Here is a 19810-nt window from a genome sequence, read left to right as displayed (position 1 = left end):
TTCTTTTTACATATATCATCATCCTCCTTGCGTTATCCTGGCATTTGCCACGGCTCATGACTATATGAGGAGTGTCTTTTCAAAAGGACTCATTTCTATAAGTCAACAAAGGTTATTTCTCTAGGAAGACATAGATAAAAATAACCTTTGTTGACTTATAGAAATAAGTCCTTTTGAAAAGACACTCCTCATATATGACATTTATTTCATGTTTATGAAGTAAAAATAGTAGTGTGAAATATTTTCTATGGCAAAATTTAATTTGTTGAAAATGAAATGAAAATGTAATATTTATTTTTCAACTAGGCATATTACAATGCGCATATGAACGTCAAATAAAGCTGCGCTGGCTCTAACCCTACGCCTCGGCCTCGAGAAAATTGTAGTGTTTTTAGAGTGGACATATTAAAATATTTAAATATAAAAATGTATTCACGTTTATTATATCCTGTTAGGTGACATGTTTTAAGTTATTTTGGAGACCCGTCATCAGGCATGAGTGCTCGCGGCAGCTAGTGTGTACGACAGAAAATAAAGATGATGTCGAAGTAGGTATATAGTAATACTAGGTAAAATCGGGTATTTTTAAACTGACTCGACTATCGATTATATTTTAATTAAAATTGTTATGTTATATTCGGGTATCTCCAACTAGGTAATACCGAACATCATTCTATACTATCTCAAATTATTTTATACTATTGAAAATATGTATACTACATTAAGAAATACAAAATAACTACCTACCTAAATATTTCGAACACTGATACTTCTACCTTATTTCTAGAATTCATCGTGACAGCTCTTAGAGATACGCACAAACTATTTATAAATCTCAAGCATCTCAACATCTCCAATAGGAGTCAAACTGGACTAGAAATCGCGACTCCACAATCAAAAGTTGAATCATTTTCACGGCGGGATTCCCCTACGGAAGACACACACAGACTCACCCACACACACACACAGGTGTCGCAATCGCGTGTCGCTGGCAAAACTTGAAATCAGATTAATTACAACTAGTACTAGATAATGTTAACATGAATCGTTTAGAGGAAAAGCAATTTTATTTTATGTGGCATAAGAATTTAATTTCTTTTTTTTTTGAAAGGGCACTTGTGTTGTTTTGATTTTGAGAGGTTTGAGGATATCGGTAATTTAATGGATCACGCTGAGAAAGTTTATTTTCTGCGTAAAATTAAGCACGGTAAGCTTTTTGATGTGGATTGATACTATTGATAGTCATTTAGTTATTTATATATTTCATTACAAGTTTTGGTGATTTTTATTGTGTAGGTACGTAAGTAAAGTGAAAGGACGTAAACACCTTTTTTTTTAGATACAGTATAAATAAATTAACATACTATCTATAATCATTTAAAAGTTTATATGTTTTACTAGGTCACGAAGGGTGACATTTTCATTTGTGAAAAAACATTTTTCAATAAAGGTTTTGTTTTAATATAAATATAATGTTTTTTTTTCACAAAATGAAAGCGTGCGTTGTAAAATATAAGTGTCATTCATTGGTTGTTATAGCTTTTCAAGCTTTAGATTATTAACTAAAATATACAATCGGTTTAAAACATTCCTTAATAAATAAGTAATAATCACCCATTCTAAAAATGTTTATACATACGTATATAATAATCATCATATTGTAATTTGTGTTAACAAATTAATAATCAAAGTAAAGCCTGACAAGATTTTATTTGACCCTGAAAGAGTGTCGCTACAAACCGCTTTCATATGGCAATAATGTGCGGACGTCATATATAATGGGGACAGCGTGTACTGGTTTCGCTTTAATATTTGTAGAAAATGAAAACAGGGTTTTAGAGAATCAAAGTTTAATAAGCAAGGTTTAAATACTCGCTACTTGTGTCCGCACAGCCTAAAATCCATGAATTTTGTGCCTTTATCGAAGTCGTCGATGTTTATTTTATTTTTGCATGGGACCTTGTTTTATACTGGTGTCAATGATGTAACGGCCTTCTTATTTCTATAAATATTATTCACGGCAGAGCTACAGACACCTTAAATAAGAACAAAAAATAAATTAAGCTAAATCGAAACCAAATAATCAGTACAGGACAACCGCACTATAAATTGTCAGTACCGGACATGTCAACAAACGATTTCGGAACATTGTTATCGAAATACTGTGAAATCCTTCATCCTTTTTTGTTGTTAGTAAATTATCACCTTAAGTATAATTATTTTCACTTTTTTAAATATTATTTTGGGCAAATTTGCGATGAAACCGTTAGAAAATTGAAAATATTTACTTCTCGTTTACATCACTGACATTCAATGACTTTTGACGACGGATGTCAAATATTAATCCTTGCCAGTAAAATAAATTAGTTCAGCTGAAAATCCGCAACGTGGCGAGGGTCAAATAAAAACTTGTCATACATACCTAACATATAAATATTAAAATGTCTCATGCCAATTCAGTAACACACAAGATAGTGTCAATTCGTCTATATCAGTAAAGTGTCTACAACATGAATGACGTCATCAGCGCCGGCGTCGATAACGAGCCAATCTGCCTACATATTAAAAGGTTATAACTGTCGATACATTTCATGGGCGCTTACTACCTTTTGTCGTAAGATAGATTACAAGGTGACGAACACACTGATACATTTGCATCCTCCTCAGTCCTCGTGTACAATTTTTTGTACATATTCAAAAATTTATTTTGAACTTTTATTGAGTAACTAAAAGGTTCAAAATTCAAAAACAAAACAAATGCTTCCAGAACTTAGGAGGGTATAATATGATAATACATCTTAATTTGTTTTTGCGTTAAGTTTTAAATACATATATATGTTACTTATGTTTTATATGTTTTGTAGGTCGATGAATAATTTGTTATTGTCTAAATTTTCTCACGGTTTTCGTGAATGCTAATTGAATAAGTACTTTCACGTTGTTTGAATACTAATTAGATTATGTTTCTTATTTAAGTAACATTTTTTAATATTTTTTTTGCAACATTTTTTACAAAAATAATTATATTTAAATTCATACGTTCGGTTACAGTCTATTCAGCTGAATAGACTTATAATATTTTTCTTAAAATTGACATTACACAGGAAATTTTAAGTTTAGAAAATCCTTGTTTTATGGGATTTTTTATAAATATTATCTTTGTCTTATATCTAACCCTCCCAAAAGCTACAAATAAAATACTACAGGAAAATAAACACGTTTTTGCTTTATTTTTCAACCAAAAAAATAAGAAAAAAGGTCGCTGACATCAACATATACATATGTATGACTAGAAAAACAATATATCACCAGTATGTCGCGCCCTTAGCCACGCCTACGTTACTACGAGCAAAAACGTCATAGCACGCACACATATATAACGAGAGAACGGGACGGCACGCACACATATATAAAGAGAGAGCGAGATGCCATGAGGAAAACGTGGAAATAATTGTATGATAGAAGATCGGCGTTATCAGTGCAACTTTATCAATCATTTGACACTCTTAATCGATATAATCAATATTGACCGTCCTAAGGAAACTTTTCTTAGTAATTTGATAATGTCATTGTGAAAGATATACTTTTTTTATATCTATATGTGTTTATGTCATATTGATTTTATTTGTCATTACTTTTGATATATAGGTATCTAGTAGTCTAGATAATAATAAAGTGCGATAACAGACTAATATATACATATATATTGATATAAACAGTCTACCCGTGACCACGAACATTGTGATGTTCGAAACGTCGGGCCAAATATAAATGTAAGTGTTTACGCGATTAAGTCCCGTTTAGTTCTAAAATTACAATACATTTTCAGTACATACATATATGAATGAATGTGCTACTTTATCGCACCAGTGTGAGAATGTACTTTATGTGCCTATGTTTGAAACTTCAATTGGCAAAAACTTAAAAAAAACGTCGTACAATACACGTGCGAAGAGGAAACTCCTAACTCGTGTCGATTTAAAACACTCCCTTCGGTCGTAATATTTTTAATATATCGTCACTCGTGTCGAATTTTCTCCTTTCCGCACTTGTATCGTAAATTAATATTACCCTGCAGTAAGATATATTAATGATCATCTCGATTTGACGCTAATGTCATGTTTCTGAGAAGACAAGAACTGGTTATAGGGACTTTTATAGCTGATGCAAGGCCAAATCGTATTCATACAATGTATGTCATATACTATGTATTTGTATATGCTTACATGTAAACAAATGAAGGCCGTCAGGGGCCTATACTTTTGTATTTTTTCACCACACTAACTCGTAAAAACTCTTGATTCTTCGAAAACAGATAGCAAAATAGCAATTTATGCACAAAAGAGTCAAGTAATTTCATACTTTTAACTTGATGTGTAAATTGTGTAACTTAAGGCTGGCTGGTAAAATTCACGTATAAATGGTGATTTTGAATAATAAATGATAAATAAATTTGATGGATTTGATTTAGTTTGATAGCAGTTAATATTTTCAAAGTGTTTGTGCGGAGAACATTTTTGTGTTGCACTCGGTGGCACAGTTTGTTTGACCTTCGTACCTTGAAAACCTCGCAACGCTCAAGATTCCACGTCACGACCTACTCGCTACGCTCGCGGTTCAATATTGGAAACTTTTGCTTGCTTGGATATCAATATTTGCGGTTAAACAGCAATTTTGCTCCCTTATACAACAAATACCTAACAATTATTGTTTTCCCATTTATTTCTACTATAAAACTAATTTTATTTATCAATAAAAAGAAACTAATAAGGAATGTTTCAACTGCAGTCTAACGCTATAATGCGTCATTCACAAAAACAAGTTTCGTATATTTGTTTGTCGTATATTTTCTCCCAGTTCTTCGAAACTCGCACGCACCGTGAATTTTAAAAATAAACTACCAAGAATCGAATTTTAACTCTAATCTGTATGGCACAAAGTGTGTTTTTATTTATATGTGTAGATTAAAATTGACGATTCTGTGCCAATTTAAGACGCAGAAATATTTTAACTGTCCTTCGAACTTGAAATTTAACTGTATGGGGCCGATTTTTGAGTCTTCAATTCAGAAAATTGTCACTGAAAATAATAAGCAAGTCACCGTTTTCAACCGGTACTTTAGTGACAAAATCCTGTATGCGAGATTCAAAAATCGCCCCATATATTTTAGAGCGAAACCACAGCGTATTATCGTACAATATGGCCACTCCCGCTCCCCGCTGAAAGAGCCGCACACCCGCTCTCGGTTACCTCACAGTTAGCGCCTGTCAAAAACGCGACCAGTTGACCTGTCATATCTCACTCATACAAGCATGGTACACGTTCACCTACACGAGCTTAGACTGTGTGTTTAGGAACGCGCCTCTTTCATATCTTTGATCGCCATTATCCGAGGTGTGCCGAAACACACCATGCGTTTTCACCTTGTGGTGACGGGTAAACAATTTCCCCACTCCATTTCCCGTGGTTGTTGTAGAAGTCGACTGTGCGATATAAGGTCCATTGTGGTATGGGATTGGATAACAATCTGTCACTGCAATGTCACAAATTTATTCGGTTCAGTTAACCCCTTAATTGATAAAAATGGCACTGAAACTTTAGCAGTTTCATGTGCTCTGCCCCGTTTGGGAATACAGGCTTGAGTTTATATATGTAAGAGTGAATACTTTTTTTATTATTATTATAAATGGGCTTACTCTTGGCCACAGACTAGCCAAAGGCAAAGACGTGGCCTACGATGGAGTGAGCTCGCCCAGAAGATGCCTGTTCTCCCTTGATTTGAAGGTTGCCGGTTGCTAATGTGTAGGTAATGAAAAATCTATGTATTATGGATAACTTGCGTAAATAATGTAAACATAATGCAACTGCTACTGATAACGTATCTTCAACAGTTATGTAAATAATTGGCTTTCAATGTTTATTTATGTTTTTCTTACTCGATTAATAGTTAATACATACGTAGAGAAATACCTATCCGTCTTGTGTCCGATATTTTAGAAGATTCTAGGGTCCGATTCTGATTTTAATTATATTACAGTTTCATTTTGGAAACTATCTGAGGGTTTCCCCAAAACCTAACGTCGTGGAATTCAAAAATCGCTCGTTACGCGTTAGTCCGGTTTCACATCCAAGGTCCAAGATGGCGTCCGTAATATATGGGATATCGGTCCGACATCCGATATCGGATCGGATAATGTCAAAGCGCACTTAGCATGACGCTTTGTGCGTTTTCACATTATCCGATCCGATATCGGATGTCGGACCGATATCCCATATATTACGGGCGCCATCTTGGATTTTTTCAATTCAAATCCTTCCGATATCCGATATCGAACCAGATAATGTGAAAACGGACTTACTCGTCGTCGTCGCTCCACGCATGCGCACGCATGTTCATAGTAACAAACGATTTTTACAAGCTTTTATTCAACTTGCCTTGTTAGTTTGGGTCAAAACGTAGAAGCCAAATTTGACCCACTTCCCGATTTGCGATTGAGCTAAAACTTTGCCCACATATGCAAATCACGTGACAATGCAATATTAGGGTATCATAAAGCTGATCTGATGACGGAGCAGAAAGGTGGTCATAGGAACGAAACGTCGTGTCCCATCGAATAAGGGGTTTTTAGAAACGTCTCGGAGAGCAGTAGATGACTGTTGAAAGAAAAGTACAGTCGGTGATAGAAGCTTGTGCCAAAAATTAAATTTTTAGGTACCTTGGGTAGGTACGTTCGATGTTCGACATGGTAGGTAGGGTAATTAAAAATAACTACAATTTGCCGCTTATGCCCGATTATCCCTACAGGAAAATAAACTATGTAATAAATAACACATGGTTTTCCCTCACTGGATGTGGTCTCCTGTAATTAACCACAAAATGTAGCCTGTTATCACTTGAGCCACCATGGGTTCACAATAGTTTTAAAAGAGCTTAAGTGTGTCATGTTTTAAAGGACTTACGACGTTCTTTTGTCACAGCATAGTACAGCTAACATATTACAAGTGTTAAAAGAGCGTAAGTGCATGTGTATTTGAAGGAACTTATGAAATTGTGGTTTAAGTCCCGTATTTATAGAGGTGATTACTTAAAGGTCAAAAATGGAGCGTTGGTGGTATTAAGCGCAGTACTTAAATAATACATACCATAGATTAAATATAAGAAAATTATACCAGCCCAAATGCGACCGCCTAAGCGTACAAAAAGTAGATGGCGCCACTAAAAAGTACCTTATTGCCATCAATTATACTTGTAGATGGCGTTATGTGTCACTTTCGACATAGATTTATGGCTCGATAATGAATCAATAATAGTTTTGAATGACTAAAATACAATTAAAAAAACAAACAAAAAACCTTTAAGTTCTAGTCAGAGTCTGTCAGACTTATGCGGCCCGGTTCGATTCGAACTCTTAAATATTACTAGGTATGAATCGGATATCTCAGTAAAAAGACGCTTCGTTTCAAGAAATGTCACCTTTTACAAACGTATCGATACCATTCTTGACGACCGGTCTGGCCTAGCGTGTTGTGACCCTGCCTGCTACGCCGCGGTCCCGGGTTCGAATCCCGGTGAGGGCATTTATTTGTGTGACGAGCACAGATATTTGTGCCTGAATCATGGATGTTTTCTATGTATATAAGTATTTGTATATTATATATATCGTTGTCTGAGTACTTGCAACATAAGCCATCTTGAGCTTACCGTGGGACTCAGTCAATCTGTGTAAGACTGTCCTATAATATTTATTTTATTATGGCAATGTCATATGACAGTTAGTCAGAATTACCTCTAGTTCGTTATTGTCAAACTGAAAATAAGTTTCCTAAAATTCTTATGATAATTAAAAGAGAAGCCTTTTATAAAACATTTGGAATTATTTTAGAGGTCAAACGAAGACCACCTAAAAGGCTATGTCAATATTTGCAAGCACAGCTGCTATATATACATGCTATATGCATATGTATGCTTAAATCAAGATATTATTGTCATAACAAAAAGCTTCCAAAAAACTTGTTTGCCCGGCTAAGTCACGTTTTGTGAAGGGATGTGGGAGGGAGTGGGGGGACTTGCAACAGGTTTCATGTTTATATTGCAGCGACCGATTGTGAGTTCCGGCAGATTGTGAAATTCCTAGGCATTTCGTGAAACGTGAAAATTATGACAGTTTCTCTGTTCGCTGTGTGTCCCTATTTTTGAAAGTACGTAAGCCGTCGGGGTTCTGAAGCAACCTGCCGGCGTATTATGCTTTAAATTTTATTTTAAATTTTATCACTTATCTATGTGGATAAAGTATCCGTCACGCTTTGGCAAGTATGTCAGTGTGAGAGTGACAGATGTCTTATCTGTGGGGGATATCCCACAGGTCTAACACTATATAGCAGAGATCTATAGCACAAGGAAACCAAGAAAGTGTACACCAGGAATTTATTCAATGTTTACATGAAAACTGTTATTGACCGACTGACTTACAAAACGTAAACAAACATATCAATGACAGTATTCCTTCAACAGCCAGTACTGTGGCCTTTTAGGCACAACTCGATTCTATCGAATATCTCATTATCATTATATTCAATATTATCCACGTGGATAAGTGATAAAATCGGAAGCATAATACGCCGGCTGACGCACACAAACACACAATCTAAATATGTATTGGTTTAAAGATGAACAGTCTGGCAAAAACGAGTCGAAATAAAACTACTTTTTTTTTATAATAACAACACTTACTGCATGTTGTCATACAAAAGTGACTCAACATTTATTTGCCACATGCAAAACGGTTTACATAGACAGTGGCGCCCCTATTAATTTCTACTCTTTTTGCAAAGACATTAGTAACTCCGTATAGACAGATAAAGTCTAAGAAAAAAACGTACTTCAAAACCATACAGAAAAAACCGGCCAAGAGCGTGTCTGGCCACGCTCAGTGTAGGGTTCCGTAGTTTTTCGTATTTTTCTCAAAAACTACTGAACCTATCAAGTTCAAAACAATTTTCCTAGAAAGTCTTTATAAAGTTCTACTTTTGTGATTTTTTTCATATTTTTTAAACATATGGTTCAAAAGTTAGAGGGGGGGGGGACGCACTTTTTTTTCCTTTAGGAGCGATTATTTCCGAAAGTATTAACATTATCAAAAAACGATCTTAGTAAACCCTAGTCATTTTTAAATACCTATCTAACAATATATCACAAGTTGGGGTTGGAATGAAAAAAAATATCAGCCTCCACTTTACATGTAGGGGGGGTACCCTAATAAAACATTTTTTTCCATTTTTTATTTTTGCACTTTGTTGGCGTGATTGATATACATATTGGTACTAAATTTCAGCTTTCTAGTGCTTACGGTTACTGAGATTATCCGCGGACGGACGGACGGACGGACGGACGGACGGACGGACGGACGGACGGACGGACGGACGGACGGACAGACAGACATGGCGAAACTATAAGGGTTCCTAGTTGACTACGGAACCCTAAAAAGGTACGGTGACCTAGATGGCGATACACCTTTGGGGGACGCTCGGCTAGATGGCGCTAATATCAATATGTGACATTTTAACACATATCAAGCGAAGAATATGGACCAAATTGTCAAATCTGAGGTTCAAAAGTTTTAAGCCTGTGTCGAGAGATGGCAGTCTAACTATGCACTGTGATTACACATTTTACTTTGACAGTAACTCTCTATAATACTCGATCCTCTTTGCTTTTTGCTAGGCTCTATGTAGCTAACAGCAGCGGTTGGTCCATACAAGCAGATTCCCACCGGCTTGCCTAAAATCGATTACTAGTAAAGTACCTAATGTTAAGGTAGGTTTCTTTTTGCTCATTGTTGCCTAGCAGAAATTTTCACCAGCCGCCACTGGTAGCTTTTACAAAAACAACACGGTGTATATGTCACAGTGTTGTTAATGGTGTTAATGAACTATCATATTTTGTTTTTTTTTTCGATGTGTTTACCATTTGGTCGACCCGATTTGGTGTCCCAAAATATGTTGACAACATTTTTACTGCGTCGTATGGATATGGAAGGCAACTGTAAACAAATCTTTCCGTTGATGTATCAAATGCATAGGAATAAGCTAAAGAAGATTCACACATACTAAAGTAAAATCCATAAACCTACGGACCAAATTGACAAGTAAGTGTGAACGAATGTTGCCACAGTTTGGCCAGTGTCGTTCTTATCGATATTAAAATTATGATTACATCGTAGATTTAAGGTGCACCCAGACGGGACAATGAAATTGGCAATTTAATCGGCTAATCAATATACCAACTTTTTCTGTGATTTAGACAGATCAAAAGGTCTGTAGACCGCTAATTAGAGATATTTTTTTTATTTCGAAGCAGCAATAATATTATTCGAAAATTATATAGATATATATGACATACTTGCCATAGCGTGACAGATAATTGATTATCGTCGGACATGGTATTTTATTTTTTACCTACAGGCTCGGAAACCTTTTTATGTTTTATAAATAGTGGGTAAAAATGCGTGGCATCCATCCACTACCTCGAAGATACATAGAACAAACCAAAATGTGTACCTCTTATTTAAAACTAATATACTTATTCTTGATTTAAACTTGTCTGTTGTATGTACTTTACAACTTCTCGATATATTGTTATCGACATATACCCTTCCCTATTTTAATTTTGCTGTTCCTGGTATCATTTTACCTGTCAGTCATTTGTCAATTTAGTCCGTAGGATTATGAATTTTACTTTAGACAGTTTGAAATAAAATTTTATAGGATATACACAGCATTGCACAAGCTGAGTCCCACGGTAAGCTCAAGAAGGCTTGTGATGTGGGTACTCACAGACAACGATATATGTAATATACATATGCTTATATAGATACATAGAAAACATCCATGACTCTGGAAGAAATAATCTGTGCTCATCACACAAATAAATGGACCTTCACGGAATTCGACTTCGGCTTAGCAGGCAGGGTCACTAGTCACTAATGACTAGGCCAGATCTGTAGTCAAATATCGTAGTCGTAAAATGTATTAAGGCAAACTTTCATTTAAAACTGAGCTCGTAACTTTTTATGAAAGCGGTTGTTCATTGACAACATTTCATATTTTTAAGTACTACTTTTTATTGTTTGGTTTGAAAGAACTCAATACTAAAAGATACACGTATTTTTTTATTTTTCCAAAAACTGCTATTTTAATGAGAAATTCGCTTTTTATTACTGCTTCGAGCAGAAACAGCGTAAGTTACAAACGTCAAGACACAGCTTCGTGACGTCACATGTGTTGTTTCATACACCTAAGAAAACGACAAAATTATTCCTAAAAAAAAAGTTTTAACAGTCAGCTTAAACAGTCCGGTATGTCTGACTGTCAAGTGTCACTGTCAACCACTAGTGAATGACTACGAATCATAGACTAAGCTGTGATAAGTTTCACTGTCAAACTCAAGTGACATCCCAACTGGAAGATTTTTTTGATATAGTGGCAGCTCTAAATCAGCTATTTGACGTCACTTCCCTTTAAACTATTTTTAAGATTTTTTATACTAAAAATGCGGAAAAAAAAATTAAAAAAATGATTTATGTGATCTACAAGCGTATATCTCGAAATGGTTTTCGATTTAGGGACATTGAAAATTTTGAAACGTTGTCAATTGGCGGGAGCTGAATTTTTTTGTGCAAATGCTAGTATTTTATAAAACACTTTGTGTGTGGTCTATACTAAGCGGGGTTTAATGTGTTCGGTAATGTCCCTGGCCATTGACGGCTGATAAGGTTATCAGTGATTGCCCTCTACTTAGACAGCGGTAACTTCTATGTTTGGCTTACAGTGTAAACTGTCCTTCAAGCCGTGATTACACTTATAGACGGTCAAACAAATCTTGGCACTAGAACAAGGCGCGAAATTCAAATTTTCTATGGGAATTAAACTTTCGTCCCTACATTTTAAATCATTTTTAAGTATATGGCTTGTCGATGATTCCGCTAACGCAAAGGTTTAGGAAGGCAAGCGTTTTATGAAGTCTTCTAGTAGTTCAAGAGTTTTTCATTGTGACCTCAAAAGTCACTATGGCTAGCAGTGGCGACGACGCGTAAAAATTTTTGTTGGTAAAGCCGGAGGGGTTTTTGGGATCTGTGTTGTATGGACTTCTTCAGATACTGCAGAATTTTAGGGAATCCGTTGGGAATCGAGTTGTATCGACGCTACGCCACTGATAGCTAGTCCTTTTTATTTCAGCCTGTATAGTATATAAATAACTTTAAACTGAGGACGAAATCGAGTCAAACTACATTAAAACTAACCTACAACGTTTCGGGAAACGTAGTTTTACGCGATTAATTTCTGAGTTAAAAGTTATTGTGATAATCGTAAAAATTTAAACCACAAGATGATGGTTCAATATTCATAAAACTGATTTGCATTTCAATACAATCTTATTTTGTTAGTGAATTTCGAAATGTTTAAAATCACGAGTTGAAATTTTGAATTCCGATCAATGATGCACGGCGCGTTGGTTCCTTGGCCTATATGACCAATAAAGTAAGGTTATAGGTATATGTACGTACCTATACGCCTTGTTTTTTTTATATTAAATGCAATCTTCTGCTAGAATTTGATTTTTTTAACGCCGTAAGCATAATACTACATTAGGGTGTTGCCTATATGTTATCCAAAGTTAAAATGTTCTGTCCCTTAAATTCTCTGCCACTAAAAAACCTTTGTAATATTTTTTCAGAATTTTCGGCTATATTTTAGGGGTCGCTACCACACTTCGAAAATTTTGATTCCTCATACAATTTTTTTGTTAATTTTTCTAAAATCCTGAAAAAGTTACAAACGTTTTTAGTGACAGAGAACAGTTTTAGTGGGTACGACATAAAACTTTTTTAATTCGATAAAATAAGGCACACCCTAACTTACATACATAAATAGTACATACATAAAAGTTTAATTTTCGCTAGTATTTCTGACAAGGCCATTTCGCCTAGTAAAAACGTCGCAGCCAAATAGATGACCGAAATATTACAGTTACAAACACAATGGGCATACCAATTGGAAACGTATTTTTTTACGATATAATAATTAATAAGCAAATAAGCACAAACGGCAACCGCTACCCATGGACATCCGAACCAACAGAAGGTTTGTTGGTATAGTTTAGGGATCACTAAACTTGGAAAGTCTTTCGATTTTCGAACAAGTACACTGATCCAGGATCATGCGCATCACGTTGACTCCTTGGCCGCGCGCGCAAGGCCGGCGAGCGGCCTCGCGCGGACGCTTCGCGCATCCAAATTCGTGAATCAGTTCGAGTAAGGTTAACGACTTCGAGAAATTGTCATTTTTTTTACATTGTGCTGACTGGGCGTGGTTGGATTGGTTGGAAGGCGGTCGGCAATTGTTTGGGATCGGAATGGGGTTAAGAAGCCTCGGATTATAAGAGGCAATGCTAAGTTTACATGGTGCTTCGCGACTTTGACAAGGCGTTTGCGACAGAATGTGTATGGGTAGATATGCTCCACGGGCGACTTTGTCGCCGCAAAATTGTATGTCTCTCACATCATCGGACTATATACTTATATAAGAAAATGTTATATATAAGAAAAACACAAAGGTGCAAGTGCTTCAAATGATCTTAAAACCTCTATGGCACAGTATAATAAAGAGTACTATCGTACAGTATGGCCACTCCCTGCTCCCCGCTGAAAGTGCCGCCCACCCGCTCTCGGTTACCTCACCCTTACCCCCTGTCAAGAACGCGACCAGTCGACCTGCCATATCTCACTCATACAAGCATAGTATGTACACGTTCACTTACACGAGCTTAGACTGCGTGCGTAGGAACGCGCTTCTTTCATATATTTGATCGCCATTGTCCGAGGTGTGTCAACACGTCAATGGCGACTTCAGCGATGATATCCAATGAGTCCATAATAAACACGGCCTCGTAGTTCAAAACGACCTCTCGACGAGGCCTATTTCATTTACTGGGTCAAAAATCGCGTGCAAAATGCAATCTAATTATATTTAGGCCTTGATTACTTTCTTACTCTATTTATAGCACGACCATTAGTGCAATAAACAATCAGTAATCAATACCGTTACACAACACAATGAGGATGTACCAGGTGTTTATGACTTACAATAGGGCTGTAGGAAAAATGTTTCGAAAGAAACGTTAAAACAGATGTATAATGAAACATAAGTTTTTAATTTTTAATGTTCTTCCTATTAGAATAATAATATCAGATTAAAATGAATTTGTAAAATGTTAACTGGTACCTGTGTTGGATTTATTAGTACATTTTTGATCCAAAATAGGGAATGACAAATACACTCGCATAAATAGTATTCCGATAAGATATCGTTATCAATTCGTAGTCATATGCTTCCATATGATTGTAAAACGCGAGGTTGTTCGCAATTTTTATCAATCAATAAATTTTTTATCAATACCTAAATGAATGATTTTATGAACTACCTAGCAAAACCTACCTAGCTACCTACCTACATTTACCTATATTATATTGATATTTTATTTACCGCTTGGGTTTAAAAAAAATATCTTGAAGAGTTGAAAGGTGAAGGTGTAAATTAAAAAAAAAAGTGTATAAGCCCTATATCGAAATTTGGATACTATTGACAAGGGACCAAATATCTACATTTTTTTGAAACGTGCTAATTTTTGTCATAATATATAAAACCATTTCCCGAAAATTGAGAAATATAACTCGGGCTCAATACATACCTATACGTATGTCGGTATAATTTTTACATTTCTAAGTTACCCTAAACGGAACACTTGTTTTTGTTTACAAAAATACGTATGTCCAACACTGGGACATAGAGAAGATAAAACCAATTAAGACATTGAAAATGAGTCCTTACGCATGTAAATTAAGGTCGCTATAAAGAAGGGTGTGATTAACATACGTTATTTATGTACATTATATACAAATGCCTCAAGGCAGCTGTCGCGAACCATCAGCTCTACCATACCTATTTACCTAATAACTAGTGAAGCATGGTAGTAAATATATTATTATTAATAGATTATGCACAATATTGTTATAGGTATTGTATGGATTTATGTGATGTGGTGCTAATGTATAACATGTTGGTCCTTTGTAAGATTATTACTGTTTTTCGTAAATCATTCAGTAAATAGGGTATTTTTTGTACAGAGTAAGTTTCAAGTAGGATGAAAAATCATGGTCTCATGGCCCACTCAGATGTTGTAGTCAGCTGCCAACCTACGCCTATCTACAATTTTAGGATTGACGACAAAAAAACTTTGACCAGCAGTAGGACACAATTTAGTCTATAAAAACATTACACGTATGGTATACTTGGATGTCCAACAGAAAGCACCAGCAATATCAGTTTGGTCGTAACATCCCTAATGTTTTGACGATAGTTAGATATCCGATAGATAGGCATGACGCATAGGGACTTCAGTTTGCTTCAGATGTCTTACGATCAAACTGTCAACAAGAGTCTTAAAGCGGGGCTCCGTCGACTCAGGACGAGTCAAAAATTTTTACGTTTCACGATATGTCTGATCTTACATTCGGCCATATAATACACAAAGAAAGCTAAACATATATTTAATTGAGCTAGCGTCACAAATGGCCAGCGACCAGTAATCCTTGCCCCAGCATTATCTGGAGACTTTGCATCGGAACTTGACACGGTTACAGCACGCGCGTAAATTACTGACGATACCTGTTATTATCGCCTGGTTGAACTTGACTCCGTTTGTTATATTATTGTGCTTGTTCGTATGGTAGATATAAAATAATGCTAATATAAATTAAATCCCTGAATTTACTTTTACCCCAATATTTATCAGAACATTTTTTTAACACTTTATTGTAGAAGAAAATAATACAACACATATAAAATAAAAAATTTCAGTAAAAAGTCGAATTTATCCCTTTAAGGGATCTCTTCCAATTAACCTTTGCGCCTTTGAGGGAGAGTCTAAGACGGTATTTTCATTTGACCACGTCTTTTTGCCTAAACTATTGTAAAACGATTTTAAACTCCGTTTTTACAAGATTCGTTGGTACATAGGGTCTTAATCAAAAGTTAATTTTTTTTTGCATCGTGATGGCCACCATATGGCCACGGACTAGCCGAGGCGAAGACGTAGCCGACAATGGAGCTCGCCCAGAAGGTGCCTGTTTACCTATGATTTGCAGGTGCTGAGTTAAATATATAATTGCAGACGTTTGTACAAGGTTCAAAAGTTAAAAATTACGCATTTTTCAACATCTCAAAGTTTACACTAAGTTTTTTATCTAACAGGTATGAAACTCATAATTTTAGAACAAAACGGGACTTAATCGCGTAAACACTTACATTTACCCGTGACCACGAACATAATGTGATGTTCGAAACGTCGGGCCAAATATAAATGTAAGTGTTTACGCGATTAAGTCCCGTTTTGTTCTAAAATTATGAGTGCAAATCGTGTTAGTCTAAATCAATATATAGGTATGAAACTCGTCCAATAATCACGTGCCAGTAGCTGTCGTTTATGACATTGTTCGCCGCCCAAGGACCCATTGCTTTTACGATTATCTCTCAGGCGAGGTTGCTCATTGCTGATGACATAAGTACTTTGCCGTATTGCAAAGGCACTTATGTCTTATTCGTTTTCTCACCATAACTGTTCTATAGCATTAGGTGCACCTAGTCACCTTCGCTACGGCTATAGATCCAATGCCGGAGCAAAAGTGTTAAAGGGCAATTTTTATAGATCACCGCAATTAGATACTTGGTAGATGGGTCGAAAAATCTAAATTTTCCGATCGGACTGCTGATATTGCTGTTGAAATATTTTAGATATACCTATATGATCATACATTTAAAGCATAAATAATTTTTGTAATGGTTATCTTTAACGAAATATATACTAAAATCTTAATTTGGGACACAATTACAAATGAACTAAAACTATGGAAACGGATTAAATCGCGTATAATGAATTTACAAATCATCCCGACGTTTCGAACACTTTACACATATATATGTTTTTTATTTAACATAGTAATGGTATTTTTTTTCAATATTGTATAACTAGCTTTATTAATAGTGTGTGAACCTGCCTTAACAATTTATGTTATTTATGGTCATGGTTCGTTAATATTTCTTGTAGGTGGGTAGTTTTTGCACATTATAATGTTTCCTCAGTCACTCGTTGACCACGAATGCTGTAAAGTGTTCGAAACGTCGGGATGAATTGTAAATTCATTATACGCGATTTAATCCGTTTCCATAGTTTTATTTCATGAGTAACAATCGCGGTAACCGAAGACAATATTACACAATTACAAAATTTTCTGTTTTTACAATTCTGTGAAAGATTTTTCTAATTTACCGGGAACTCTGTTTATCAACTTAACTTATAAAATAAGATTTGGTTTATTTAACCATTTGATTGCTTTATCTCATAAACACAAGCTAGCACCTATAATGGAACACTGTATAGATGTTCAGGATGCTTTGTCCATGACTAGTAACAATTTTGGGTGTACCTTTCCTATACGACTGGGATATAAATACAAAACAAAACGCAGACTGTCCATAAACAAAGTCGAGACATGTTTTTTCTAAACGCGTTTTCCTTTGACCTTAAAATGACGACCTTATCGCCAAATAAAACATATTTAAGCTATTTTTTTAATAATTGCTCGTTAAGCTCATTATTTTTTATCTTACTTAAAGGAAGCTGTACGGATTTCCTTCGATAACACTTTTTCTCTTTAATTATTTATATAGTTTTATTATCGCATTTTAATTACCCTTGCCATAAGTATTTTATCATCAAATTTGATAGAAATGAAATAATTATGTATTTATTTCTTAACTGAACCTTACAGCATTATATCATCAAAACTTCTTATTTGTAACGTAAACAAGTACTTACAATTCGTCTTTTATTTAGGAATTGTAAGTACCTACTTACAATTTAGGAATCGTAATACCCGTGCTCGGTGCTCAATAGTTCTAATGATTTAGTTTCGGAAAAAATACAAAAGGAGTCCGGATCCGTTTCATTGTTTTTGGTAATTTGTCTCCTGCTACCCAAAGGTTGTCTGGTAAAGATCGCTTTTAAGCTATAAGACCGCCTGTTGTTACCTAGTTTTAATCGTTTTATTAATGTAATCTCTTTTTAATAAGTGGTGCACAATAAAGTATGTTATTATTATTTGTTTCTCCGTTTTAAAACTCTCGGGTCTTTCGAGCCCGGTCATTTATAAGGCGTGCGTGGGGATATAGATCCAACACGTAGAGGCCGTTTGGAGATATTTGATGTCATGTAGAACGCCTTATTATTAAAAGGAGGGTCATGTTTATCAGGTCGAACATTGTCCAATTAACTGTTAGACAAAAAAATAAACAATAAACCTAACCGTCTCCTTCTTTCTTTCCAGGTTCGTGAAGCCAGACGAAGTAGCAAAACTATGGGGCAAGATGAAACAGAACGACGGCATGACCTTCGAGAAGTTCAGCCGAGCCATGCGGTACCACTACCGGCAATCCGTCCTGGTGTCGGTCCCGACCGCCCGCCTGGTCTACCAGTTCGGACCCAAAGGCCCAGACTTCAAGACGGACAATCCGAATTTCATCAAAGTGAAGTCAGAGATGGACAGTTACGAGATGTACTCTTAGTTTAAGTAGGTAGTGTAGTGACGCTAGTTTAGTGGTAGGTTATGAGGCTCGAATATGAAGCTTTTCACGATAGTTGACTCCGGTTTTGAGATATTATAAATGTGTTTTGTGAGTTGTTAAATTTATGGTTTTGGTATGGTGATGTTCCTAAAAAGCAGAAAAAAGACAGGTGCTGAAAAATGTGTACCATTTCTTATTCGAAGGATGGTTACTCTAACAATGACACGACATTTTAAATTGCCATTTCAATGTGCCCAATAACACTAAGGTTTACGTCTTAGTGTTTGACATAGACCCTTTTAATGTCACATTTCTTCTTAATTTCTAGCAATAGACGACACAAGACTATATAAGATATACCGATTTACTTTAACTCGAATTTAATGTACCTCAATCGGTAATATAACTGAATACGTTTCATTAAGAGTTTTTTTTTTAAATATCGGGAGCTCGACAAAAATCAAAAAGGTAATCACGGTCTATATCCCGGTCAATATAAGTCTAATGAATACGTTTCATTGTTGAATGCGAATGAAATTTTGCAATTTCAAAGTGTTAGGTGCTTTATATAATTCCTATTATGTGTGTAATTGAAAATTTGTGACGACTGTGACCAATCATCCGTCCGCATACAATCTTAAGTCAAATTGACTTGGTATTAAGATATATCTCAAAACTATTATTTTTAATTGAAAAACACGGCAAAACTCGCGTACAGTTTATCCCTATTTCGAATCTTTCGCAAAATCTTTCGTCAAGCATGATTGCAAAGTGCACTGATTGGAGCCGTTGTCAACATGAACATTCATGTCAGACGAAGGATCTCGGAAAAAATACAAGAAATGTAGGTACCTAAGTTTAACATATGTCCTAATGTACTAAAGTTTATCTAGTGTGTCACCATTAGCTATATTTTTCTCGTCAGTCATTTTCTCACTGTGCACGGAGTGTAACCGTTGTAAACACTCCTAACGAAGGATCTCTGTAAAATTCGAACCGCGTCAGTAGATACAAGAAACAAAATATATTATATCGTAAGAAAATGTATGTATAGTTTATTTTTCACTTGGAGTCATCTATCGTGTTTGGCAATGAGGAGTGGAAGCCCGCTAGATAGGTTCAGAATGGTTTG

General features: G+C 35.5%; 1 protein-coding gene across 1 annotated transcript in view; it reads left to right on the top strand.

Moving 5' to 3' along the window:
- The window catches only part of LOC125233169 (ETS-related transcription factor Elf-3-like), a 39729-nt gene extending 20634 nt beyond the window's left edge, over positions 1-19095 (top strand). Inside the window, exon 2 of the mRNA XM_048139058.1 lies at positions 18441-19095. Within this exon, the coding sequence (XP_047995015.1) occupies positions 18441-18678 (238 nt within the window). The 3' untranslated portion in view covers positions 18679-19095. The remainder of the gene's footprint in view (positions 1-18440) is intronic.
- Positions 19096-19810: the final 715 nt, after the last annotated feature.

Source organism: Leguminivora glycinivorella, chromosome 14, assembly GCF_023078275.1.
Source record: "Leguminivora glycinivorella isolate SPB_JAAS2020 chromosome 14, LegGlyc_1.1, whole genome shotgun sequence".
NCBI lineage: Eukaryota > Metazoa > Arthropoda > Insecta > Lepidoptera > Tortricidae > Leguminivora > Leguminivora glycinivorella.
The sequence above is the reverse complement of the archived record's forward strand: the minus strand, read 5'-3'. Positions and strand labels throughout refer to the sequence as shown.